Consider the following 27,931-nt stretch of genomic DNA (forward strand, 5'->3'; position numbering starts at 1 on the left):
TTGAAAATAGCAACGCTTTAATAAAGAGCGATTTTACAAGACTGCAATGTCTAGCTAGCTAGGTGATAATCGACATTGACATCCATGATGTTTTACAGAGATGCAGATATGGTAACTGTGTTTGAAGTTTGATGGGTTACTTGCAAGTTGCATTTCTGCATGCGAGGCAGCCTTCAAACAGTTACGGACCCCTACATTGTAAAACAGTTGATTTATGAATGTCAATGAGTGTTCATGTCAAGAGGTAAGTAAAAAATCTCATGGAGAAATTTCCTTAACGTTTTCCAAACACACTGGTAAGTGAGAGTTCACACAATGGTCATGCTTTTACCGGGCACACAAGCCAATAAAAAGACGACACTTAATCATGCAAAAAAAAGACAGTTTCTTTGTCTCTAAAAATAAAAGAACAAAAAATTCCTTTGAGTTCTGATATCATCCATCCGTAGTGACTTTGAATAAGAAGAAGCTGCGCTTTGATGATGACTTTGGTGCAAAAAATGTTCCTGTTTTGAAGAGGACAGACCCTGTCCTGTCCACTTCCTTGATGAAGACACTCTTGGTATAGACCAGTTGTGATAGTTTACCCCCATTAACCCCATCCCTCCCGACCCCACCCTTACTCCTCGAGATGGACACAAACATCACAAACATCAACCCTAACCCACCCCGCCCATCCCTGGATGATGACACCTTCAAAGTACAACCATTCAAACACAGATACAGCAATAAATTGTCCCACGTACAGTACGTCATCCAATGGGGCTTCGATCACTTTACAGAGAGAGAGAGCACGTCTAAAAACACATGAACAGCATTACCTATATACAGAGGACACAGTAACAGTCAGAGGTTGGCCCAGGATGGATCGAGCTCTGTTGGTGGGAGTGAAGTGCACAATGAAAAGCTCATTCATCTGACGGAGAACGACAAATAACTGCAACAAGGAGTAATGGCGTGACATTTTCCCGAAGGAAATACCCAAATCTCAGCTGACCTCTTACATTTATGTTCATTCAAAAGTGAAACCTCGAAGAGAACATCTGCCTGCCCGGTGATTCCTAGCACAAATCTCTCTCTGCTGGTAGTAGAGTTGTAGCTGCGGTGGGACTGGTTTTTACATAGCCAGCAGTTACAGTTGCGATTCTTTTTTTGTTGTTGTTAGAAATCACCAGCCTGTGCACTTCCAGCTCTTTGGAGAAGTTTGCTTCAGACTCACTTTGACAGATTCCACATCTGATGACTCGAGGGTTTCTTTTTCCCCCCCGTTTTTTGCGTTTTGCAGCAGATGAGTGAACCTAGAGCCACCTTAAAATGATGTGATGTTTTACAGACACGGTCACAATAACACTCATTGCTAAGTTAGTACAAGCTACCAGCTCGATAGAGATGTGTAACCTCTAACCGAGGAACATGACCCTGTTTATCTCTATGGGAAGGCATGTGCACACAAACACACATACAGTACATGTACATAGAACGGACACAACCAATAAAAAAAACGACTTCATACCCAATTGATTATTGCCCCTTTCGACTGTACATCCCAGCAATGATTTTAGGTTTTTGTGCAGCAGAGCATTGTCCCCTCTTTGAAGGTTTGTGCTATATATATTTTTATATATATCATCTGACTGTGAGTCTAACTCGACCTTGGATCTCCTAGAAAATCCACATTAACATTTAATGTCTCATTAGAGCCTCCCTGTCTCTGGCTGTCCGAATTAATCTGCGCGCCGTCGCTGCGGGCTTTGCTCGGGCCGTGATCGACAGACATTACCCTCAGCTGCTTTCCACTGCTGTCGTTCACTTGACGCTCCAGACTGACCTTTAGCTGTCCTGTCCATAAACGTTCCACTCTACATTAATAACTCGCTTCTCAGTGGCTCTCTTTAAATCCTCCCAGTGGAGGTGAGACTTCTACCCTCATCCATTTTTTTTTTTTAAATTTTATTATTTTTTGGGGTGGGTAGGGTGGGGGTGATAAGGACTTGACAGGAGACTAATTTTGGACAGGACAAATGCTCAGGACAGGGAGGATATCATACAGCTGGGAGTTCGACCATTACTGATTGCTAGATTGAAATTCACCTAATGTCAACTCACCTCCTGTGTGGCTCTCAGTGCATTTTTCACAACTTTTAGAGCAGTTCAGTTGTTAACAGAACAGCTTAGAAAACGAGAAAAAAAATCCACAGTATTCTGTACAGAAATCTCATGTGGACATACAGGAACTCTGACACTACAGCAGAAAAAGGCTTCTAACCGGGCTACAAATGGGTGTATAATGAGATTGCATGATATTGCACGCCTGTAGAAGAGGGCAAAAACCCCCAAAAAACAAAACGAAACACAGTGTGTACATCACGTCCCCAAGTAGCGGAGGTTTGTTTACATCCAAATGTGATGCCTGGGTCTGGCTCAGTGCTTTCATCAGTTAATTCCAGTGCAGTAACATGTTGGTACCTGGCAACACATTAATGACATCAGGTACCAAAAGAGAAACACAAGCTGTAGCACACCCTACACAGCTCCACGTCCATCCACAATCACACAAGCGTGCCAATTGTTTTACGCCCGATTCTCTCTGTGAAATTGGCAATTAAGAACAAATGGAGCTCATAAAAAGACTCAAATGGATGCGTGGATGCAGCACGCTGAAATGTAGAAAAAGGAACACACGCACGCACGCGCAGACACACGAACACACACGCACGCATTCAAATCAATAACTTCTGACATCAGGTGATGGATGGATGACACGTTACCGGGAACCAATCGGAACAAGATGCTAAAAATCACCTACACAGAAATACACCCTTGGCAAAGGTCACATAGAGTAAAGTGCCAGCAAACGATCCAATCAGAGAAAGAGACGCGTGTCCTCCAAGTTTGATTCAGCTGAGGGATGGAGAGAGATGCGGGTAAGCCTTTATACAGGAAATTATCAGTATGATGGGGTGAGGGGCGGGGGGGAAATGGCAAAAGAGCTTCTGCACTTCCAACGAGCTGTCAGTCCTCATAGTGTCATCACAGGTCGTAATTGCCATTTGAACTGGCAAATCAAGCAGAGGATGAATGGGACTAATGCAGAGCCTCTGGTGCCCCAGCACTATAGATTCAAAGACAGAGAGATCAGTAGCCACACGGAGAGAGGAGAGGAGATTAGAGGGTCAGGTGACATGGAAACTGACATCAGCGTTTCATCTTCTATCCATCCTCTGGTCCTCCTCTCTCCTTCGTCCTCTCCCCTCCCCTCCCCTTTTTCTTCCTCTCTGCCCTCTTCTTTCTTTCCCCTGCGCTGGATTTTGGTTCTGGATTTGCGTTCGCTGCCGACTCTTTCTCTCTGTCTCTTTCCTCTCGCCTTCTCTCTCCCAGCTTTGCTGCCATGGTTACAACATCATCCCCTACATGAAGTGCATCTGCAGAGGACGGGGGGGTGGGGGGGTGAGAGACATGCAAGAGTAATTTAGTTCAACAAAACAGCTCATCAAGTGTTCAGGCATCTATTGACAAGCGTATTAGCTGCCGCAGTGCCAAGAAAACAGCACCTCGGAGCGGTGATTGTTCAGTAAACAATTATATTACTCTGTTATGTTTTGAATAATTGGTCAAAATATACTTGATCGTTTGTGCTCCTGTGAGTCTTGTAACCTTTGCAGCTGATGATTGCTCGCAGTGAACTTTTTTTTTTTTTTTTCACACTTCCTGGTCAATTTTTAAATTACCTGACAACATGACTCATCATTGAGATTCTTGATGGAGCCACTACTTGAACATTGCTAATCACCCCTAGAGAAACAGCTATGAACGAGTGGCCTCTGTTATTCCCGAGGACTTGAAGAGGCACAGATTCAGTGTTTGTACCAAAGTAATATTCTGCCCGTGTTGTTTCTGTGCTGGTACACATTGGTTTAAGATGTGCAGTGCAGCCCGTTAATGTGCTGAAATCATTTAAATAGCTCCTATTACTTCCCAGTTTTCTCCTTTATCTGTTTCTGCTTCAATAATCTGCTTCTCAGAAGCTACGCACTGAAAACCATAAATGTTAGAGCTGTCCAATATTTGCAGATGATTTAGTTTGGGCAGTTTCTCCATCCACACACCCTCCTTATTACCTACTAAACATTTAGTTTTTTTATTGGTCATGTTTGTAATAGCATTGCTGCTGCTGCTTCAACAAGGCAGTTTTTTCCCCTACTGTATTGTGACTGCTTTCAAAATTGCTCTGCGTGGTGTCAGATTATCTGTAATTGGTCAAGTGTAAGGAGAAAGAAAAATACAAAAAAAAGCACCCAGACAAGCTGCATGTTTGATTTATGGTTTACAAAGGAATGCACAGCTTGACAACTGCACTTATTTTCTGACATGTGATTTGCATGTGAACAGAAGTTGGATAGCTTACCTTAGCATTAAGAGCAGAAACAAAAGTAAAAAAAAAATACAAACAAAGAAAAAAAAAAACAGCACACCAATAACCCTAAAGAAAATCACTTTTCTCTCTTATTTGATGCCAAGTTGTGGGATTGTGGGGGCATTACTTGCTGGATAATTTGGAGTCTGATTTGCTGTTCCCCTACATTTCTAGACTTTATGCCAAGCTAACCAGCGGCCCCAGCCTGCTCGTTTAACTACATCGATGTAGCCACAAAACAGCTGGGATGCTGTGTATATATAGGATATACTTCATTGGTGACTGACTTCACTGTTGAGGAATTTTCCATTTCTTTGCATTGAGAAACTCTTGGGTGGCTCTTGCAGTATGCTATGGATCATTTGCACTGGGAAGTCAGATCTGCAATCTGAGAGAGTATAGAGAAAGTATAGCTATGTGCACTTTAGAATTCATGCTACTACTTCTATCTGCAGTTACATCATCACTAAACACTAGTGACCTGATTCCATTGGTAGCCAGTTCATCTCGGTTTCACCTGTCGAAATATTTCTTTCATAACTGTGCAGGCTCTTTTTCTGACAGTCTAATGTGGCCTTCCTGTTTTTGAGTGTAACCAGTGGTTTGCACCTTTTTGCAAAAACTCTATATTTCCATTCATGAAGCCATCGCTTGATTATAGACCTTGACAGTGATGCACCTATGTCCAACACCTAAGTGTTGTTAACACATTTAGATTCTGAAGTTGTTTTTCTTAACCATGGATATGATTATAATCATTATAATTATGTCTATAATTCTATTTACTAATCTTCAATGTTCTTTCAGGTGTTTTGTTGTTGCTAAGCTGGTGAATTCATGGTTTTTAATAATGTACCAGGTTTTTGCAGTCTCTCTGATTGCTTTATTTTTATTTTTTGGGTGTGGGTGTGTGTGTGTGTGGGGGGGGGGGTTTACGCCTAATGATGATGTCCCTCACTTGCACTGACATGTCCTTGGGCCTCATATTTAAAGTGCAGTGAAAAATCAACACTTCAGATATTGTGTCTTCAAAGCTTGTCCAAGAACAATGAAGTAGGCATAACCAGTCATGAAACAGTAAACTGTCCAATTAATGCGAAGCCTCTGAAAATGTGAGAATATCTATAAAAATTGCTGTAATTCCTAAAAAAGTTTGTCAAATTTTTCTGTTAAACCCCTTGAATTAAAGCTGCACTTCAATCACATCATGATTGGTTGATTTAAAATCCACTGTGGTGATGTACAGAAGCAAAACTACTAAACTTGTGTCTTTGTGCAGCACAACTGCGTACTACCATTGCATTACTTGAGATGATCCCATTAGTGCCCATATGCTATGCTCTTGTCCCCACGCTCTCTGGCATGTTCATTAACATTTCTGCTTGTTTTTGTGAGGCCTGATGTTACCTGTGTTCCTGGGATGGGTCCAAAAGGATTGGTGGGTCTCAGGACAGGCTGGTTATACATGACATGCTGTGGGGGCATCATGGGAACGCCCCCCATCTGATGATTCATCTGAGGAGGGAGCTTCTCAGAGCACAGGTGAGAGCAGGCAGGGAAGGAGAAGAGTATGAGGGAGCGAAAGAGGTGGGGAGTAAACAGAGCAACGTGAACCGAGACAAAACAATAAAAAGAAACAGTATTTATTGGATAAATTAAAAATCTCTGACTGTAAGACCACAATAAGACTGGAAGTTGTTCTTTACCATTCCATACACAGGCACTTGGGGTGTCGTCATAGGAAAAGCCACTGGTGCTGGAGCCTGTACAGAAAAACAGGGAGGGGCGTAATGCACAATACTTTTTAATAGTGACCAAAAGAAATAAATTAAAATGAACCCTGATTCTGTTAGGGCAATTAATTTCTAATCTGTCAAAGATGTACCTCAAAGAAAGTCATTTTTTGTTTTTTTATGCCAAATAAATATTCCCATTTATTCAGCTTTTACAAGATCTTGGGAAACAAAATCAGCTTTAACGTTTAACAAAATGGAATCACAAGGGATAAAAGGACAGTTCTAAGACAATACAATAAGGAAAATGATTAAGAAAGCAAAGCAGTGCAGTTCTGGAGGATGTCGTGGACAAAACGAGGAGCGAAGGAAAGGGGGCTGAAGAAACTTACATAGCCAGTATAGATCATCCCATTCTGTCGAGTTAAAGGAAAGAGAGAAAAGAAAAACAGTTAAAGACCTCTAAAATAGTTCCGCATACCACAATCACAGCCCGCTCTCTTTCTCCAAACAGGCAGAGAAGATAAAGCGGAATTTTTTGCACTTTCCTCATGTTAAAATCATCTACTTTCCATTCAAGGCGTGCCACCATCTTTCCAAACCATTTGCCGAGAAAATGAGCAGTTTGAGTTGAGAGGTCAATCAGTCCAAAATTAAAAGGATGAAACCAGACTGAATTGAAGAGACGTGTAGATAATTAGCATGGAGCACAAAAGGCACAGACACATTTGGGAGCTCCTTCAAAAGTACTGATGCATTGAAAGAGCTGGATACAGCCTCACTGCCAATCTTCTCAGTGGTCACTTGGTCTCTTTCACATGACCACAATTATTAGACATCTATAAAGACTTTTGGGAGAAAAATCCAACTGCACGCAATGTCAGTTTTTATCATTATCTTAAAAAAGCTGAGGCTTTGGGGTTCCAATTTTAAAAACTCAGAGGCGCCTAGAAAGATCTGTTTTGTTTTCATTACCTTATCACATTGTAAAGTCTACCGGCCAGTAGGGAAACACTAATGAGTGATAAAGCAACTGACTAAACAGCATGGAAGCCAGAAACCTTTTCAGTTTCTTGGCCATCGCGCTGGAGCAAACCCATCCATTTAGAAATTCACCTAGGATCCCTCATCCACTTATAGCTAGCTTTGGTTTACAGAAATTTATATGTGAAATTATATTTTAATCCCAAATTAACCAACCATACTAAGTGGAGACTGGAGAAACTGTTAATAAAGCAGAAACCTTCACACCCATACTGTCTTGAGAAGATGTCTAATCAAGCAGCAGAAGTGGGAAAAAAAAGTGTCAGAGGGACTGTAAGTGCAACCACAGGACCTTGATGACACAAGCACAAACTCTTGCAGGCAATTAAAAAGTAATTGTAGCATTTATTTTACCATTTGAGGAACGGGCATGGGTGCAGGTGCCATGGGATGGGTGGTGTGAGTCCAGTTGGTGCTGGTGCACATGGTCTTCGATTGCCAGCCACTACCACCCGTCGGCTTCTTCTCTACCAGCTGACTCCACTGGAGCTCTGGCCTGATGCACAAAAACACACACGATCTAACACGTGCATTTACAGGTGCACAGAGGATGCAAAAATCATTGAACAGCGTGAGAGATCCGACAGCAGTCGTCTGCCTGCGGTTCGGCTTTTGATGTAAGGCAAACCCACTCACTTTTTAGCTGGCGTCCCCCCAAACTGCAGGTCTGGGAGAAGAAATAAAACAAAAATAAACATAGCATCAGTTGAAAGGGAGACACAGCAAGACTGGTTAACAGGGAAAATGTGAAGAGAAAATTTGCACATTTTGTACTCACTGCCAACAAGGTTGGCTAAGGATGAGTCCAAATCATTGGGCAGCATCTTCCCAGAGTGCAACGGGGCTCCAGGACTGTGAATTTGAGTGGGTGGGGATGGCTTTAGCAAGTCACCTGACGTCCACAGGTAACCATGGTAACGTGAAAAGAGAAGAAATGAGTCAAAAAGCATGAAGAAGCTAGCCGTCATTGTCAAAGCATAACATGCTTTAAGCGTGTGCTTGTTTGTGTGTGTGTGTGTGTGGGTGTGTGTGTGTGTGTGTGTGAGGTAGTGAGTGGGAATTTACTCTCATGCTTCATTGTACGTTAACATGATTATGTGTACATGTGCGTGCGTGCGTGCGTGTGTGCGCGTGCGTGCGTGGTCCTACCTCCCCAGGCGTTGTTGTTGTTGGGCACAGTGTGTGTGGTCTGGATGGGGGTGAAGTTAGGCTGCAGGGTGAACAGCTCACTAGTCAGGTTTGGCACACTGCAGGAAGGAAAATGGAGTGGAAAGCACAGTTTTTTTCTTCACTTTATTCTAAAAATGTAAAGGCTAAAGGCTTTCATCTAAAGACGTAGGGTAACTGGACAAAATATCAGGATAAGATCAAGGTAATAGACTTGTGACATTTAACTAATACAAAAAACACTCTTTTTAGCAGTATAGGTAGGAGGCACTTTTTTTCTTTGTAGAAACTATATATAAGCGCAGACAATACACTCACTGGTTGTTGACGGGTACAATAGGTGAGTTAGAGAAGAGATCTGTGGCCCCTCCACTGCTGTTGGCACTGCCCACTGATTGGGTGCTGGGTGACACGTTAGGTGTCTGAATGTCGATCACTTTGTGACCGTCCTCCTAGACAGAATACATCAACACAATGTAGATGATTATGGTTAGTATAATACACACAAGGTTCACTTTGCTAGTACTATGTCAGACTCTTTTTTTGTTTTTGCCTTCAGAGCTTCCTTATTAGCATCGATTCAACAAGGTGCTGGCGATTTTCCTCAAAGGATTTTGTCTATGTTGACATGGTAGCAGATTTGTCAGCTGCACATCTAGTGATATTACTTGTTCCACCACATACCAAAGGTGCTCTATTGGATTGAGATCTGGTTACTACGGAGGCCATTTGAGTGCAGTGAACTCATTGTCATGTTCAAGAAGCCAGTTAGAGTTGCTGGTGGGAACAGCCATCAAAAGATGGGTACACTGCAGTCATAAATACTCAGGCAGGCTGTGGTGTTTAAACAATACCCAGTGGTATCAAAGGGTATGCCAAGAAAACATCCCCCATATCCTTACACCACCACCAACCTGAACCATCCATATAGGCAGGATGGATCCATGGTTTTATGAGACCAGATCAGATCAAATCTTCTTTTGTCCAAAAGCGATTAAGGTTGTCCTCAAAGCTGGATGTGTTATGCTCTTCTGCATACCATGGTTGTAACGAGTGTTTTTTTTTTAAATTACTGTTGTCTTCCTATCAGCTTGAAGCAGTCTGGTCATTCTCTTCTGACATCAACGAGGCATTTTCTCCCAGAGAACTGCATCTTGCTGGATATTTTCTCTGTAACCCTAGAGATGGTTGTGTGGGAAAGTGCCCGTCTGGCACTAACAACCATGCTACATGCAAAGTCTCCTCACCTTTCTTCCCCATTCTGATGCTTGGTTTGAACTTCAGCAGGTTATCTTGACCATGTCTACATTCTTTAACTCATGTAAATGAGTTGCTGCCATATTATTGCCCAGTTTAATAGTTTCATTAATGAGAATTTTATTAGATATAAATAACAAAGCATCCAGTGAGTGTGTATTTCAAGGGTTAATCTTCCTTTAAATTGTTACTATCGAATGAAAGGCCAGGATGGTTTGTTTGAGAATAAACTCCACTGCAGGAGTGCAGTATGTAGACTGAGAGTTCATTTCTATTCTGTGCGCATCTCTGTACACCACAGAGAAACAGCGTATTTCACTGTACTGCAGAATGAATGCACTTGTCTATTCAACTTTAACAACAGTGTGGAGGGCAGAAAGTCTTAAGACACCGAGGTCTACATGGTTCACACACGTGAACGGATTTCAGAGTGTTTCACTAGCATAGAAGACAAAAGAACCTAAAAGCACAGGCAATCATATTGTGGTTGAATCCCTGCAATAGTTCTGGCATGTGGTATGTATGAACTGTGCAAACCTGTCCACAGTATGTGGACAGGTTTGACTCACCTTGTGTTGCTGCAGTCGGTTGTCCTCCGTCTTGTCTTCCATACGGCTGAGAGAGATCCCCGTGCTGGAGAGAGATGACACTGCACTGGACAAGGTGCTGGATCTTAAGGTAAGACACACACCCGCAAACACACACAGGGTTTACAGGTCTCTTTAAATTTCTTTTTCTTTTTTGGGGGGATATTTTTTACTTTACTCTTTGATACTTTTTAACAACACCATGTAAAGCTAAAAAATAAAAAACCCATTTAGTTATCTGGGCACCATCAGCATGACCCACGGTTGAAATGTTTCAAAGTAGTGATCAGAAACGAACTTTGAGTAAAATTTGATTGTAAGTATCATTTAAGCAACAGCATATGATGCATGTAGGTAAAATGCAAGTTTTATGTTTGCTATAAGAGAAACTGTAAAAATCTGGCAGTAGTAAAATTCATGGTGGCAGATCAGCAGTACACCATGGTTGCTGTAGTGCTAATACTGGTAGCAGTAAGGGAAAGAACAGCTGTAGCAGAAATAATAGTTTTAAAAGTAGCATTAAGTGAGTGATGCAGCAGGCCTGAGGTGCCTGTCTGTGATCTGATCATACCTGCTGGCGGTGGAGAGGTCCTTGAGCTTCCTGCCTTCCAGAGAAGCTAGATGCTGCTCCAGAGCCTCCAGGAGAGAGCTGGGAGCCTGAGGGGGGTGGGGTTCAGCAGATTACAACCATGGGCAAGTAGGCAAATTGGGGCATTTAGCTCGCTTTTCCCTCCTCTCCTCACTTCTCATTTCATCTCTCTCTCACACACACAAAGCAGCAGCAAAATTTAGACATCACCCTCAAATTCACTATCTACTCTATGACAGCTCTTTGTTCTGTTTTTTTTGTTTTTTTTTCATTTGGTTTCATCAGGTTTGGTTGGCCAGCATGCACATGTTAGCTTTGGATCATGCAAGCGAGTCCACAGCAGGACTGACAGGTCGGGACAGAGCAGAGCATCATCGCTGCGGGGCTCCAGAGTCGAAACACAACAAACACGTCTGTGAACCATCTAACGAGCCCATGCAGAGGCCAGCAGTGCACAAATGCTCTCGTAAACACACACACTTACACACGCATACACAGAAAGAAAATCACTATCCAAAATTTAAGAGTTAACTTGTGGATTCCACAGTAAGATTCATGTGTTAGTGGTTTGATTGGCTGAGGAAGTAATCACTGGAGCTAAGCACCAAAACTGTGTCCCGCTGGAAGCCAAGGAAGTTAACTCAGTCAAATGTAAACATCTGGTGAAAAAACCAGGTATACACATCGAACAGCTGGCCTGCACTCATTACTGGAAAACAAAAAGGATGGATGGGTTCATTTGGACCACATGTGATACCACAGTTTTCACCCAGAGCTTTACATTTCAGCACCAGAGAACACAAGGCAAACACAACAGGCAAAGAAAAGATTTCTCATATACTTATTTTAAGGGGGAAAGAGAGTAAAATGCGAATTCTGGGCATCCTTCTTCAGAGAAATCTAGAATATGCTAAAAGTTTAAAATTAAAACAGACACATATCTAGAGCTTAGTAAAGGCATGGTTCACTATGTTGTTGAATAAGGGCATATAAGGTCTTCATAAGCACTACAAACACGACATAAATGTAGAAAAGAAAAAGAAAAAACAACTTTTTTCCATTTAAGTTTTTTTTGTCACATTGTTAAAATCCAATGAAAAGGATAAGCTGTATTCAAGGACCATAGCATAGTATGCAGTACTTATGATGGCATTATGTACACCTATCCAAGTCATATTTGCAGAAACCTATTTAACAAAAACCATTCGCTGCTCTCCCCACAGCTAATACAAAGGGACATAATCTGTTCAGAAAGTGATGTGAACACTGCTTAGATGGACAAAAGCCTATTTCATAAAGTTGTGCTGACTTTTTTTTGTATGATAAGCGTTTGAGTCAACAGACAAGCTTCGATATTTACTCTGGGAAAATGCCTGAAAGACTGCCAGAAAAAATTCTGACATATTATATGCCCCAGTCACGGACATCTAAAATTAATCTGAAAAAAGAGAGAGAGAGAGACTGAAAACTTTTGTGGCTGTGCTGCATAAAAACTGATTTAAAAAAAAATCTTACCTTAGAGTAAAATTTGTTCTGCAAGGATTCAGATAGGAAAACATGACTAAAAATTGTCAGGGGGGGAAAAATGCTGCTTTCAGGCTAGTTGCATGTGTCCTCTCTATTCTCGATTCAGACAGAAAAGGAGACAAAGTGAAGGAGTTAAGGAGAGTGAAGAAGAGAGGAGGAGGACGGGGCAGCTGCAGTGTGGGCAGGTCTGTAGGGTGAGTAGGGAACGGGAGCGTTTAGAATGAAGCATTATGGGACTGACTTTGACGGATTTAATACACTGGTTGACTGACTGGTTGATTGACTGATTGAGATGAGATGTAGACTGACCTGTGTGAGATCGGGGCTGTCGCCCTGATCTATCCCAACTCGCTGTGTCACAAAAAAAGGAAGGAGGGATAGGGGGAGGGAGGAGGGAGGCAAAATAAAAATAAAACCAAATGTAACAATAAATCAGGGAATAACCAAAAAAAGAAAGAAAAAAAACCCAACAGACCACATAGTAATAAAAAATAAAGGGAAGAGGCGTGTTGAAGGAAGAAGAGGAAGAGGAGGAGGGAGAAAGAAGAATCAAACCCAAGCATTCATTACTTCATGCAGTGGCTGTAAAGGAAAACAAAGAAAAGACAACAGAGGAGGAGGGCGCATGCACACGCATACAAACACCTATATATATGTATATATATATACACACACACGCACACAGTACATGTACACACACACTTATAAATACACACACGATGAGATCTGGTTGGAAATGAAAGCTGAGCACAACGACTGATTGGACAGGCAGGGCACAGAGGGCAGACAACAGGTCATGTGACTGCAAGATAAGAAACATCCAAAAGGAAGACACTCAACTAATGTTGACTTTGAACAGAAAGAAGAAGGGGAGGGGGAGCACAGATGACACACAAACAGACAAACACATTTTGTTAGACAGGTAAAATGAATGGGTCCTTAAAGTCAACGTTAGTCTTTCTTTCTTTTTCCTTTTTTTTCTCTCTTTCTTTGGGATCAAGTGGCTGCATCCCAAACCTTCTTCCAAATGGGAACGAAACCAAGCAGCGAGGCAGCTTTTGAAGATGTACACGATTATACTGCGCAGTCTACAGATCATAAAACTGTTTATATTTATTGTGAAGCCCAGCAAGAGCTGTTAACTGAGTAACAGCCATTTAAAAATAAAAGAAACTTCTATTTATTAACAAAACAAAAAAAAGAAATAGGGTGGAAATTAAGCTATTAGAACAAGAGAAAGAGATAGTGATAGAAAAAGAGCTTGCTTGGGCATGCAGTGCAGGCATGTGAACAGGCAGCACACGAGGGGTCTCTCAACTGGAAGCTCTACATGAGTGTCTCTCTGATAGCCTATAAGACTCTGGCGTTAATGACTGCCTTGAAGTAAACCCTTCCCTAGGCCAGGGCAAGAGAGGGACAGAAACAGGAGAAGATCTAGTGCAAAAAAGAGACTTGGAAGATTAAAGAGAAGAAGCTCCCGGAGGCTGATCTGCGGTCAGTTTAGGTCTGAGAAGACTGACCGTAAATCAGTTCCCGGGGTAACAGAAGTCTGGAGCAAATCTCAACAGGTTCAAGTGCGCTTTTCTGCAGATTAAATTTCTCCTGAGTGACAGGACGAAATGAGAAAGGAGCATTTAATATATTTATATGAAATCAGAGAGGAAGGAAGGCCGTTGAGATTCGCTCCAAATAGATATTCCCATCGTCTTTACAGGTGTTTAACTCCATCGAAGAGCGGCAGGACAAACGGACGTTACCTCCGCCACTTTGAGAAACTCGGACAGTTTGGTCATCCTGTTGAGGAAGGTCTTGTAGATCTCCAAAGCTTCTTTGCACTGGTTCTTCTTCATGTCAAAGTATTTCTCTGCGTGCCAGAAGACGAGAAACAGCTCAAGAAACAGAATTTACTTTGACTTGCAGCAGTGTATACTGTAAAAAACAACTTTTAAAAATCTATCTGGTACTGATTTTCCCTGTTAGGCCTGTCCAATTCTTGTCCATGCAGGATGAAATTAATTTTCATTAAGACTCCCACTTACAATAAAATCATAGAGTCTGATGGTCTCTTATCAGACCCTCACACCTCACTGCCTTAATAATTAATGGAAGAAAAGAAGTTGATCATTACACAGTGGTCCTTAATTGAACTCTGGAAGACAGTGGGAGGAAAAATTGATTTTCTCTAAAGAAGGATTAAGTGGAGTTGGATGGAGTCACAGTCTTGTGATCTTGACATCAGAGGAAAATTACCACATAAATATAGAACGAACTAAAGATAGATGAACTCTGGATCTGCCGTGTCGTGCGTACCCAACATGTTGATGACGCCTTCGTTATAAGCAGCAAACAACCGTATGGAGTCTTTAAACAGCAACATGAAGGCTGTGTTGATCACTCCATTCGTCAGCTCGTTGGAGTTTGGCTGGACGATAGGAGGAACGAACGAGAGATGAGATATTGAAGTGACAGCTACAATTGCTTACATTAAAGGGTTTGGAGCGATTAAGGCAGATGTTTACCTGGAAATCCAGCAGTGCGTCCAGCTGGTTCTGAATGATGGGCAAAGTCTTAATCAGCTTCTCTGTGTTCATGGTGCGCATCACACCATCAGCCCTAAGAATCACACAGGAGAACACACGCAGAACTCATCAAGCCTGTAGAGGAAGTGATGTACGTGCACTGAAAATCAAGAGTATGTAACTTCCTCCTCTGTGGTCTTCCTCTTTTTGTCTTACCTGGCCAGCTTCATTTCAGCATCAAACATATCCACTAGCCCTCCCTTGCACGTGTCAAACAGTCTCTGCCTCGCTTCTCTAACTTTATCTCCGAACTGGTCGTCCTGAGCTGTCTCGCTGATGTATTCATTTCTGATCTGGTCCATTTTGGTCACTCTCAGTGAAAATCTGAGCATCTTCATCTCTGCCTCTGGTCTTTTTGTTAGTGGTATCTCTAAACCATACACCATAGCAGGTCTCACTACAGTCTTGTACAGCTTCCTTTTCACCCTGCTATCCTTCTGTCACAAATCACCCTGACACTCATCTCTACCCACTCCACCCTGCCTACACTCTCTCCTCTTTGCCTCTTTTGTGCACAAGCCATTGCTTTGGATGGTTGGCCCCAGATGTTTAAACTCATTTGCCTTAACTATCTGTACTCCTTACAGCTTCAGCTTTACAACTGTTCCCTCCTCTTCTTCCTCTTCTCTCTGGAGCATACCTCCACCTCTCCAGGCTCTCTTCCAACTCCTCCCTACTCTCACTACAGGTCACACTATCATCTGCAAACACTATAATCCACTGAAAGTCCTGCCTGACCTCATCTAACTCTGATGTAATCCCACTCTGACCTCCCCACTGAAAAATGTAAAAATGTCCTCACGCATGTCCTAAACCAACCTCACACTCATCCTTTGTTGGTTCAATACTTGTAATTGTTTTCCTTTGTTTGGTCTGTTATGACCACTAGCTTATAATTACAATGTTTTAAGATTGCAGTTATGATACAATAATACAGCATTTTAGCATCAAAGGCTGTTCAATTTCTTGCTCAACATTTTTGTTCTAGAATATCACTAATAGCAACTCTAAGCTTTTATTACTCAAAGGCTCAGTTCATCTACTCTCTGTGCCCTTTTAGCTCTGTCTCTTTAAGGTCCTACTCTCTTCTGATTGGCTGCCCATATGCAAACAAAACTGTTGCTAGGTATCCCCGCCCTCTCATCTCAAACATAGGCACAAGACCACTTGACACAAAAATAGAGACCATTTTGAACACACTGTTTTTACAAGACATGCATTTGCCACTTGGGGCTGCAATGACTACTTGTTAACATAAATGTACATTTAAGGAAAAATAGAAAATATATTTACTGTTTCTACTATACAGGTAAAGCAGAGGATAAAAAAACAGGCAAAGTGTTACAAGCAAGAGTATCCCACCCTCTCTTCATTTTTGTGAAGTCCACCGCTGCTAGTCTGTAAGACATGGCTTTTTCATTCAGGTAGCGGCTGTAGCGTCTTATGAAGGTTGACATGTTATACCCTGTAGGGCAGAGAGAGGGTGCTGCAGTTAGAGATTGATCAGCTTGACCAATTTTCACATTAGATTAAGAAGCTACACTTATTTTAATTAAAAATATAGTCGCTTCTTTGCGACCAACCTGCATTTCCAGTGCTCATGCATTACCTTACTTTATTTATTTATCTTGTTTTCCTTTTGTATATATAATTAAAAAGTCACCAAGCATGTTTTTTTAATTTTCCGCAGCCTTTGTAACAAACAAAGGGTACAGTCATCGGTAGGTTTTTCAGATTTGGTCCGTCTGAGCAGCAGCTTATTGATAGCGCTACAGAGGCAGCGAGAGTCCGACATAAAGTCATTTTGTTAGATGTACAGCACTGCTGAGTCTACAAAGAGCCAAATGGCATTAAATCACCTTGTAGTGCAGCCTTATCTAGAAAGTTGTTGAGGTTGAAGAGTGTATTCCTGGAGGCAAGGTACTGCATCAATCTCTGAAGGAAAAAGAACAGAAGAATGAGTTAGTGATTTCTCTCTTTCTGTGGCCTGACAGTTTCAAGTCAAGGCCAAACTGCCACGTGGGCAGCCTGTAAGTACACAAACGTTGCAGCTTTATCTGCATTTTTCAGAGGGTAATTGTGCTGGCTTGGGTGACGCAGGTAACGTTTGACAAAAGAAGTTCTTCTTTTTCCAAAGTTAAATTTAAAAGTAATAAAATGTACCTTCCAGTTGAACTCTGTTTATTGTTTCGGTGCCTTTTTAATGCAGTAGTGTGACAAATAATATTACTGTGCACTGTGCACAGTAATATTATCTGTGCTTTCTGTGTGTTTTCAGTGAATTAAAATCTAGTGTTATTGTATTTATATGTGATCAATAATTAGAATATCTGTGGCATCTTACTGTAAAGATCATAGCATATGTATATATTTGTGTATCTACCCTACCTATGATTATATATGAATGAAACCTTGCACAAACATCGTCACACGTACAGCGATTTTTAGCATCTATATGTTTTTTTAAAAGATTTATTATAAATCACGATTCTTTTGATTTTCATATTCACCACCTCCCTGCAAATGTGACGTTATATTCTCCATTTGTGTTTGTTTCACATGTCTCAATCCACATACGTTGCTCGTACGTAATTTAAAGGTCACCAAAGTTTGTATCTGTGACAGACTTTTGTTCATGTCACCACGGAAACACGGAAGAAGAATTTGAAAAAGCACCACAGGCCTGGCATTTTGTGTATGCACTTTGCTAAGGCCTCAGTCATGCAGGTCTAGGAAAACTGTATTCCCTGAGCAGTTGGCAAGTGGTTTGCAAAGAGGGTAAATGCTAAAAGGACTGGTCCTTATAGAGGGCTTTTCTACTGTACTGGAGCACTCAAAGCACTTTATACAACATGCTTTATTCATCCATTAATAAAAGGACTTTTTTTCTGCACCTAAGTGCTTTCTAGCTAACACTGGAGCTGCCAGAGATTGAACCACCAACCTTTCAATTATCTTGTTCTACCTTCTGAGCTACAGCCACCTTGTGGTGCTGCACCAAAAACCTTCTTGTGATTGCTTTGTTTGCTAGCAGGCTTCAACATTTGCCCATATATTTTGCCCATATTTTACTGCTGTGCTTTACAGCTTCTCCACCACTCAGTGAGTAATTGTCGAGTGTTTATAGATATAGTGTAAATTGTTGTCAACGCCCAACGCTTGTTGCCCAAAGCGTTCATAACCCCTGTATACCTCTTTGCTCCCAATTTCATCTAACAATCTCCAGCAACTGCTCACCAAATGGTCAGGGATAACACATTTCTCATTAGTAACCAGTGGTTGCTATCAGCAGTGCACTCTCTAACCTGCACATGGCCAAATTCTAAGCTAGTCAGCATTAGCTGCTAACTTAGCAACTGGCGCTTGTTCAAAGTTGCATCTGATCTAAAAAACACAACATCTGCAACACAAAAGCAGATTTAAGGCTGCAAAAATTACACCACCATTTAATCATCAGTTATTATTCATCTCTGGCTCTCTTCCACAGTGTGTCTTTGTCCTGTCTTCCTCCCCTCACCCCTAACCAGTCGCAGTAGATGGCCACCTCTCCCTGAGCCTGGTTCTGTCGAGGTTTCTTCCTGTTAAAAGGGAGTTTTTGCTTCCCGCTGTCGCATCATATTATTGTTGGGTTTTTTTCCTGTTGTCTTTGCATTGTAGGGTCTTGACCTTACAATAAAAAATCACCTTGAAGCCACTGTTGTTGTGATTTGGTGCTAGAAATTGAAAACAGCAAACATTAAAGCCAGTGGGTGACATCACTGTGTCTACAACAAAGTCTAATATACAGTCTACAGGTTTGACTAGCATCTTGACTAGCCAGTGTTACCAAACTTGGGTATATTAGCTATCGCTGTGTAACTCACTTTCTTACTTGTTTCACTGAACGTTTGCCCCGTCTTTATTTGAAAGCTCTTGCCCTACTTTTTTTTTGCCTTTTACTAATTTCACAGCCAAGAAGGAAACAGTGAAATAATCTTCCTGAAACTGTATGAAACAGACACACTGACATCCTTGAAAACTGTATCAGCATTCATAAACATGTCCAGGCTTGATGTAGTTTGTCTAGGTTGAGTTACCCAGGGGGAAAAAAAGCAGATTAACTTTCCTGTAACAACTGAAAGCAGGCAGACAATTAAGAGCTCAATGGAGAAAAAAGGCAGCCTCTGGAAAAAGCTACATGTATTTGTTTAGTTTGAGTCGTGGTTGCCAGGGTGGACCAGGTCAGTCAGCTCGCTGTGGTGTTTTAACATTAAGAGCTGACTCATACAACTTTTCCTTGATCTAGCGTTCACAATCTGCCCTCACTACCAATACAAAACAACCCCTTCTTTCCTTAAGTGATATCCCATTTGCAGCAAAACCCATTCCAGCATCCACTTTTTAAAAGGATCAGATCACGTTAAGCAAGCTTTGATGCCAATTCAGAGGCCTGTAAACACGCAGTCTTTCTGGCCAGGGTGAAAACCAGTGAGGAAAAAGCCAGGCTAAAAACGCCCAATTTAAACAACCCTGACAAATTTTTAAAACATCATGTCACTCCTCATGTCACTGAAAGCTTTGCTGCTCACATGCTCTGAAAGGGTCATCGTCCCCGGAGTAATCGTTGCCACGGCACTTCTATCTAGTCTCAGAAGCTCATCATTTAACATGTTTGATGTTTTTTGGTCGCTGCTCTCGCAGGGCGCGCAGTGGAGCGCGGCGATTTGTCATACTGGCCATTGAAATGTCAGCCGAGTATTTCATCTGTCCTTGCTGGACACATGGAAGACACGGTTTCAAAGAATCTCACTGAGGGTGCGTTGGAGAGAAATCTCTACAAAGTATTAAGGATTGATCAAAACACCAACAAGCTCTCTCTCGTGCTCATTCACAGAGTATTAGACTTTACAGGAAATGGTTTGATCGTCATCTTTTGCTGCCTAGTGACAAATTGTGTAATTAATTGATAACACACACAGGAGTCACTGATAATGAGAGGTTATTTGGTGCCTTTTTCTATTGAAAGAGCAATACTGATAAATAGATGAATAAGCTTTTCTACATTTTTATTTAGAGCTTCGGCAGAGTCGTTTTGGCCTTTCAAGTCACGTCCCACCACTCAGGAAATGTTGACCTCAAAAAAACAGTGAGACGGATCATTTTAGAAGCATCATAGTGCGTTTAAGATCTCTTTAAAACAAGCGTTTTTTGTCAGGATGACGAATAATTTTCCTGTTGTCACAAGATCAGAGGGGACAAACATCCTCCGAATTTCCCCGGGCATCCATACGTCGATGCGGGTTGACTCACCTCATTGCCGTACATCATGAGGTGGTGTGTGGTGATGAGCGCTTTAAAAACCACAATCCAGCTGTTGCTAGTTGTGCGCTCCAGCAGTGTGTCTGCCAGGTGGGGGATGCTGACGTTCAGCTCATTGGTGCAGTGGATCAGGTCTGGAGGAGACAAAAAAAATAGATGACCCATGAAACAATCTGGAGAAAAGTGTGAAAGCAAGGTGAAGGAACACACAAATAAACTCCAACCCCGCCTGTTCACTTACTGTAAGTCATTGTGAATAAAAGCAACAGCTGCTGATGGAGTGAACAATCACACTGACTGAAGTCATATTGACCGGTGCATTTATCTCGACTCAATGAACAAATGATTGATTAATGATATCGATGAATGATATAGTCTCTATAGGTGGATGTATCTCCAAATGCACATCTGAGACTGTAATTCAGCAATGCTGCCAGCCTCCTCTACAAAAATATCAATAAAATATCAACTCAGAAGATGGAAAGGTACATTGCAAGGTCGATTCCATTCCCGCGTAATGAACTTAAGCGACACATATTTTATTTAGGAAAAAAAAACTAAAAAAAACTGTCAGATGAATGGAGTGATGATGAATATTGACTGTGAGTTTTCTTCCCGAGCATCTTTGTTAGCGATGATGGACTAAAACAGATGACCCCCACCCTCCCAACAGTTAACATCCGAGAGTCGCATCTAGAATGTAAATTGGCCGTTCAAAGCAAATGTGGAACACGTTTTAAAAAAGGGGAAAAACAGCTCGGTGCTGTATGTCAGACTCAAAGGTCTGGCAAACGACAGGCCGAGTGTGTGCTCGCATGTGTGTGTTCACATCTGAGAACTGGCAGGGAAACAGAGGAGTAGGGTTTTTGTTTGTGCTCAGTCTTGTAGATACAACAAAAATAATTAAATAGAGATAAGAAGTGTTGCTGGGATGGGTTGCAGGAATGTTGCCCTACATTCTTTAAGGAACTGGGCTCAGAAGCAAAATGCAAAGTATGTTTGGCATCTGTTGAAGCACAAAGACTTGCAGGCTTCTAGTAAAATGGTGCAAACATGCCCCGTGTTTTACACAGTGCATTACAGACTGCATAGCCTACAGATCCACTTATGTGATTCTGAAATGTTCAATTACTGTAAACGAAAGGTTGTTAAAATCTTCAGGGACAGATTTTCTTATATTGACTTGGGGCATTTCTACAGTAAAAAACCTTTTTTTATAAACAGACTATACACAGTGCATTCATAATATATAGCTCATGCTATTTGCTCAGTGACATTTATCAGCAAGCTGGAGATTTTTTTCCTGGATAAACAATCTGCATCAAATTCTCAGTGATGCTGTTAAAAGTGAGATTGTGCAGGCTGCTTAAAGGCCAGCTGGTAACAGGGTCTCAGCTAATCCTGGTAAAACACACACTGGGACCAAAAGTGATAAACAGACAGAAGAAATGAATCTAAAATGTTACCAGATGAGATGAGAAATGTGAAATCAAGACGATCCGCGGTTTCACTTGAATTTGGTAACAAGACACCAGCAACAAAAGTGTGTCGCACAATTATAATGAAAGGAACTAAATTAAAGAGTCCCTTGTGCAATCAGAGAAAACCGCTGTAGTCACAGGCAGACGGGGAGAGCATCTGTGTGCTGAGATACTGAGAAAGCTGTTTGGTTTCTGAGATCTGCTTCTTTTTTTCTTTTCTTTTTTTTGCAGGATCAGAGGTTATCAGTGTTTTGTTTTGAAAGCTTGATGAGGTTTTCTGCAGCCACTGAAACGCTGGATACTAAAGAGTCCCGGTTCGCACCCTGATTAACCATTGAATGCATGTCGAAACACACCCTAAGCAACAGCGACCAGCGGCAGCTGATGCTTCGATCCAACTCAGCTTGGTCTTATTTTATTTTAGTTTCGACTGCGAAAGCCTCAGCAGGAACAGCACAGCCAATAATAAGTGTAAAAGTATTGATTATAGGTCGTCACCTCATCCAGCTTGGCCTACAATGAATTACGAACGCAGCCAAGACTGTCAGACTCTCAACTCTGCTGCATTAATGTCATGACATTTGGTCTCCTGCTTTAGGGCCAAATATAAGCCAAAGGTCTGTCCACTCCCTACATCTGAAAGCAGAAAATGTAACATGCACAGGAAGCAATAAAATTGGCACAAGAAACAATTCCCAAACTAACGCATATTGAATAGATATATGTATATATACGCAACAATAAAATCCTCAATTCCTCCTTTAAAATCCTTAATGTGTGCCTCTTGCATTCCATGTCTAAATTAGGACCATTTCTCTGAAACCCTGTATGTTTGCTTTTATGTTCATGGGCTTTTAAACTGCAAGGACTAGAGCTTCTAGTAGTTTTATGTGACACTTGAATAAAAACGATGTAAGATGAGGCAACAGAGTGGAAAAATAACCACATATTTGCCTCATATTTAGAGGTAGCTGAGCTCAAAAGCAGAGCTTGAAGGATGATCCTAGGAAATTCATAAATAACTAAATATAAAAAAACCCCAAACATCTATATCAAGCTGTAACTAAACAGCAGACAAGGTCAAAAGGTGTTCAGTTTTACACTGCCTGTGAGTAACCAGTAACTAATTCACTGGAGGTTTAGAGATATTTAACTTTTAGTAGGGTAATTACTACATTTCCATGTCCCAATCTGTTTGTTCCTTTGGGTGACAATTCATCAGCTGGGATTTAACCATCGATGTGTGGCTGTGCAAATAGCCAGAGGGATGTGATGATGATGACAATGATGATGATGAAGTATTGATTGCACGATTGCCAGCTGGGATTATCGATAAGCCGAAATCCACACAGGAAAAAAATCCAGATAAAGAACACAAAAAGAAGTGAGATTTATGCTGCAAGCGTGCAAAGGTTTGCACGATTACACGACAACACGGCGCTAAATTTAAGACACCTGTAATACTGGTTAGGATCAAATGTAAGAGCAGAGTTTTAAAGTATGCATGACTGAAGGGATTTGAGCTCATAAAGAGATTTACTTTAAAATGCAATAAAAACTTTTTTTCCCCTCCCATGTGTTTTAAGGCCTTGGCGTTAAAAAAGAAAAAAAAAAAGTGAATATCATTCAGAGCGTGTAATTGAACTACAAGATGTCAGAGTAAGCATGTGTGTGCGTGGCGGGGAGGGGGGATTCATGTATATTACTCTTCTGTTTGACCGCCTGTGCGGCTGAGCCCCGTCATCCGTTGTATTTTTGCTCATCTGTCGTCACTTCTTCCTCTTTCTCGCTGCTGCCTTTCACTAAATCCAGCCGAGAGGCCAAAAGCGAAGAACATCGGAGCAAAAAAGGCAGATAATTATTCTCGACACAATTATTCTTTTTGAATAAATCTACAACGTGACGCTACGGCATTTCAGCAGTGACGCACAAGCAAAGAAATCATACGGTGAATACCACTGCTGACTGTGCTCTGGGGGCAGAAGGTAATTTTTAGCCTGATTACTCTTCTACTATGTCATTACCCTGTGTTTGTGTGTGTGTCATGCTCATTATTTGCTGTGGGTCATCAAAGATGAACATTTGCCACTGAAGTCACCTACCACAGCGGCAAGGTCATGACCCCGTAAGAGGGGGGGAAAAAAGGAGGCCTGGGTTTGGTCACTCTGAATAGATTTATTGTGTGTAGCATTTACTCTATGCTGTGCCTGCTGTGGTGGATCAATAACAACTAGTGTATTTTAACTCTGCTTATCAAACTAACCTCAGATTATTTTAACAGATTCTTTCTTTCCAATCTGAACAGTTTCTTCCCGGGAGCTCTGTATTCTTTTAGCCACACCGAGTTTGCTCCACTCGCTCGTGTCCTCCATGCAGAGAGCTTTTATAATAAGCTTTGCATTATCTGAAAATACAAACCAAATGTCCGCCGTTTTCTCATAACCTGAGTTTACCACGCAGGTTCGGTTAGAAAAGAGTCTCAGATGCATTGATGGTTGAACAAAGAGACCTGTGATTGCACGCAGTCCTGTACAGCTGACTCATCAGAAGCTCCTTGAGAGCAGTTGTGTTCACTGCCTTTTTTTTGCATTCTTTATTCACTTCCCCACCAAGGTCCTCTCAGTCAAATTAAGGCTCAGGCCCACTGACCGCCTGATGACAAACACACTTCCTTCCTGGATCGCCTCCTTAACCTTAAAAGTGTGCCCTAATGCGAATGAGAGAGAGAGAGTGCTGGATGTTGGCTTAGAAGAGAGGCTCTCTAGCTGGAAATATAAAGTATTTTATTGTGGCATCGATTAGAACAGCTGCATTTGAATGGCTTCAGTACAAAATTGCTTATTTAACTAAAAAATGTGATTCACACTTCCATGGGAGTGAATCATATCTTCAAAGGAGTCGTATCAATGTGGAAAAAGAGAATAAACCACCTTCACCAGAATAAACTGACCGACTCTGAGAGAAACTTCTCTGCCCTTGTGAGTCGTGACAAAAACTGTTTTATAATCCACTTGACAGATGGACATTTGTCATGTAAATGCTCCGGTTCTATTTTAAGATTTTCTGCTCTCACCCTTGAGTTAAGTGACATTTACTAGTTTCTGAGATACACCCACTCATGGCGGGCGCTGAAGGTGGATGACCTTCTGCCGTTTAATATCTGCAGGGGTGCAATGTTCTCATAAAACTGGGGCGTCTGTGGCGAGCACAATAACAAACCAGCACCGGTGCCAGTCTGTTGATGCACTTGCGGCGATACTGAACGTGGAGCCATCAGTAGGTTTGATTCTCTTCTACTTATTTTTCCAAGGATGTGTGAAACTGTGTATAGCGTAAAACATCAGCCTCACAACAGGGATACAGCAACACTACCACCAAAAAACCTTAATAATTAACACTGAGTGCCTGCCACCATCGAGGTAAGATTAATATGAAATCAAAGCAGCAGGAATTACTCTAGAGCAGGGGTGGGCAACTCCAGGCCTCGAGGGCCGGTGTCCCTGCAGGTTTTAGAAGTGTCCTTGAACCAACACAGCTGATTTAAATGGCTAAATTAGCTCCTCAACATGTCCTGAAGTTCTCCAGAGGCCTGGTAACGAACTAATCATGTGATTCAGGTGTGCTGACCCAAGGTGAGATCTAAAACCTGCAGGACACCGGCCCTCGAGGCCTGGAGTTGCCCACCCCTGCTCTAGAGTCACAAAAGGGCTCCTTCATCGTAAATGCTCAGGGAAACCTGCTTCTGAGCCCCCACTGGGTGTTTCCTGCTTCTTCTTCTTTTTCTTTTTTTTCAGTGGGGCAGCCCTCTTTAGATATATTACACTGAAACGCCTGGTGGCATATCTTGTAAGGGAGCCCAAAATCCACAGTGGTACCCTCTGCTGTGGACATGACTGACCAATCCACTGCCAAACTTGCCGGGCGACCGACTGACTGGGTGGGTGGGTGTGTAGCTGGATGACTGGCTGTTTGGCCACTTGCCTCATGGTCTCTCTCTGACTGATTTATCCACATTTCCTCCAGATTCGCTGTCTTGCTGTCTGTCTGTCTGCATGTGAGTGTGACTGGCAGTGCCATTGATCACCCATGCTCTCTATTGATCATGTCAAGTAATTACAGTGAGGCAGAAAAGCCACCTAACCTAACAGCCACCTAATAATCACTGATGCAATCCACATGTGAGAAATCCTCTTCATCACTGTGTGCATCATTGCTACTGATTGCATAGATAATTAGCTGGGGAGTGGAAAAAGTGCACTGCTCTTCCTAAAATCTTTACAGGGTCCTCAGCACCTTTAGGACTGACCAGCAGCGCGTTTATCAGCGAGAATGCATGGCAGAAAAATGTTGCACAATAACGCACATTCTGTACTGAAGAGTCTCCAAGGGACATAGTGCTGCTGCTCCTGATAGTGGCATTAATAATGGATAGGCCTACACTGGTTGCAATATGATTAGCTTATACCAGAGTGGCCTATTTCCCCTGAATGACATGCACAGATAATGCCTGGCTTGCCCCCCTCTCGCCTTATATTAAAAAAAGAGAGACGAAGAAGATCTCCGCTTGCTCTGATGGTCAGTGGTGGAGCCTGTGTGCGCTCGGCTGCTGCGTAAATCACGCTTTAATCTAATGGAATGTAACGGTGCCTAATTAAAGAAGCTGTGAACATAAGCGGGCCGGATGAGAGAGAGAGGTGGTGGGAGGGGGGGGAGCGTAATGCTGTTTATACAAGCTACCCTTTGTGAGGAAAAAGATGCTGGTCGCTTGATGCATGCATGCATGCAGGCAGGCTGCCTATCTATACAGTAAGCAGTGATGGTATGCTTAACCTACAGTCAAGGTGTTTCTTCTTGGGTCCGCTGACTTCGTGCGTCGTGGCCTTGCAGACGGCTTTGCTGATGGCAGACCCGGTCATGCTGTGCTGTGCGGCGGCGATCCGGTCGGTCAAAGACTGTCCCGACATGTTACGGAGGAGGAGGAGGCGGTGGTGGTGGTGGAGGAGGAGGATGAGGAGGCAGGCGGAGTGATGGTCGAGTCCGGGTGGGGGGAACCGGGGAGGACGATCAAAATGTCTTTAGCGGCAGGGAAGAGGAGGAGGAGGAGGAGGGTAGTGCCCTCTGTGAGAATCGGCCAGAGGAGGGAGAAGAGGAAGAGGAGGAGGAGGTGGTGGTGGAGGACAGCAGCGTACACGGACGAGGATCCGGTGGGAGAATTCATGCGGCGGCCAAATAAAGCGTTAAACGGTCACACATCCAGAGAAGCATCCAAAAATCCAGCGCAGGGCAACAGGGTGGCCCAGCCGCAGAAATAATCAACCTGCTTGTAAAAAAGAAGAAAATCGGTGTAGCCTGTCAGAGCGGCCTGCATCCAAAGCTGGTCAGTGTATTAATATAATCTACAGTATCCCTGAAATAGACGCTGCTGAGGGTGAAATGCCGGCGCAGAGAGTCCGTGCCAGAGCGCTGAATCACAAAAAAGCAATGTCAGTGATAGAAAGACGGCCGGCGATGATTATGAAATCTATGCGGCATCACCATGACTGAAGACTAATTTTTCAAAGACAGAGGCTGTAGCATTGTCCTTTCCCTCCCCTTTTCCTTCTTCTTCACCCGGTATCTCCTCTGAACGTGTGCACAGATCCGACTGCAAGCGCCTCTCTGATCCGCACACAGCACCCCGCGCTGGCTGCATCAAACCTCAGCCGCTGTGATTTTTATCCCCAGTCTTTTTAATCTTCTTTACAAAAGGGTGTATTTCTCTGCTGAGGTTTCCGATAGGCCAATTCTGATTTTTTTTTTTCTTTCTTTTTTTTTTTTTTGTCAGTCAAACTTGTGTGTAAAATGGCAGCACATGAATCAGGTGACTGAGAAACGAGGGCGATTGGACCACTTCTCGGGTCCGGGGAGGGCATCTTAAAGCAGAAGGCTTTTCAAGGAGAGAAAAGCATCAGCTGGTTTATCACCTTAGTGCATACGGACAGCACAAGAGTGTGATGTGCAAACTCTCCCTGATTATCTGCTGTCCAATGAAATGTAGACACATAGTGAGGAAAAACCACTAATAATAACAACACACAAAAAGATGTTTTATTCCTGTAACGCTTCCTATGAAAAGGTGCCTCTGACCCCATGTGTTTTAGTTTGTGCTTTTAAATCCCAGGAAAACCAGATGGTGACGTTTATTGTAAATAATTCCCCACCAATATTCCACCTCCAGTTTTTAACTTAATACTATGAGGGAGCTTTAAGTAATCG

At 42.3% G+C, this 27,931-nt stretch overlaps 1 protein-coding gene across 4 annotated transcripts; it reads right to left on the reverse strand.

Moving 5' to 3' along the window:
- Positions 1 to 27,575, reverse strand: LOC146379377 (phosphatidylinositol-binding clathrin assembly protein-like). Of its 4 annotated transcripts, none has more exons than XM_084940600.1 (19): positions 26,511 to 27,575; positions 20,187 to 20,329; positions 16,757 to 16,832; positions 16,260 to 16,362; positions 14,838 to 14,931; positions 14,629 to 14,740; positions 14,076 to 14,182; positions 12,628 to 12,669; positions 10,774 to 10,859; positions 10,185 to 10,248; positions 8,677 to 8,810; positions 8,341 to 8,438; positions 7,970 to 8,083; positions 7,828 to 7,858; positions 7,546 to 7,687; positions 6,540 to 6,563; positions 6,121 to 6,177; positions 5,822 to 5,941; positions 1 to 3,422 (listed from the first exon to the last, which is right to left on the reverse strand). In XM_084940600.1, the coding sequence occupies exons 1-19, from the start codon at positions 26,638 to 26,640 to the stop codon at positions 3,408 to 3,410; spliced, it is 1,692 nt and encodes a 563-aa protein (XP_084796726.1). In that variant the 5' UTR covers positions 26,641 to 27,575; the 3' UTR covers positions 1 to 3,407. The 4 variants fall into 4 exon arrangements, with proteins under 4 accessions (XP_084796726.1, XP_084796725.1, XP_084796728.1 ...); XM_084940599.1 differs by having other exon boundaries at positions 10,185 to 10,287; positions 26,511 to 27,574; XM_084940602.1 differs by lacking the exon at positions 12,628 to 12,669 and having other exon boundaries at positions 26,511 to 27,573.
- Between the last annotated feature and the right edge of the window lie 356 nt (positions 27,576 to 27,931).

The sequence above is a fragment of the Perissodus microlepis genome, chromosome 10 (assembly GCF_051167445.1).
Source record: "Perissodus microlepis isolate ML-2025 ecotype Zambia chromosome 10, ASM5116744v1, whole genome shotgun sequence".
NCBI classification, from domain to species: Eukaryota; Metazoa; Chordata; class Actinopteri; order Cichliformes; family Cichlidae; genus Perissodus; species Perissodus microlepis.

Coding starts and splice junctions, on each gene's coding strand:
- LOC146379377 (XM_084940599.1), bottom strand. CDS start 26,640: ATGTCGGGACAGTCTTTGACCGACCGGATCGCCGCCGCACAGCACAGC. Junction 14,741..14,837: donor ACGCACTGCTGGATTTCCAG/GTAAACATCTGC, acceptor CCTATCGTCCAG/CCAAACTCCAACGAGCTGAC. Junction 10,288..10,773: donor GACCTCTCCACCGCCAGCAG/GTATGATCAGAT, acceptor TCTTACCTTAAG/ATCCAGCACCTTGTCCAGTG.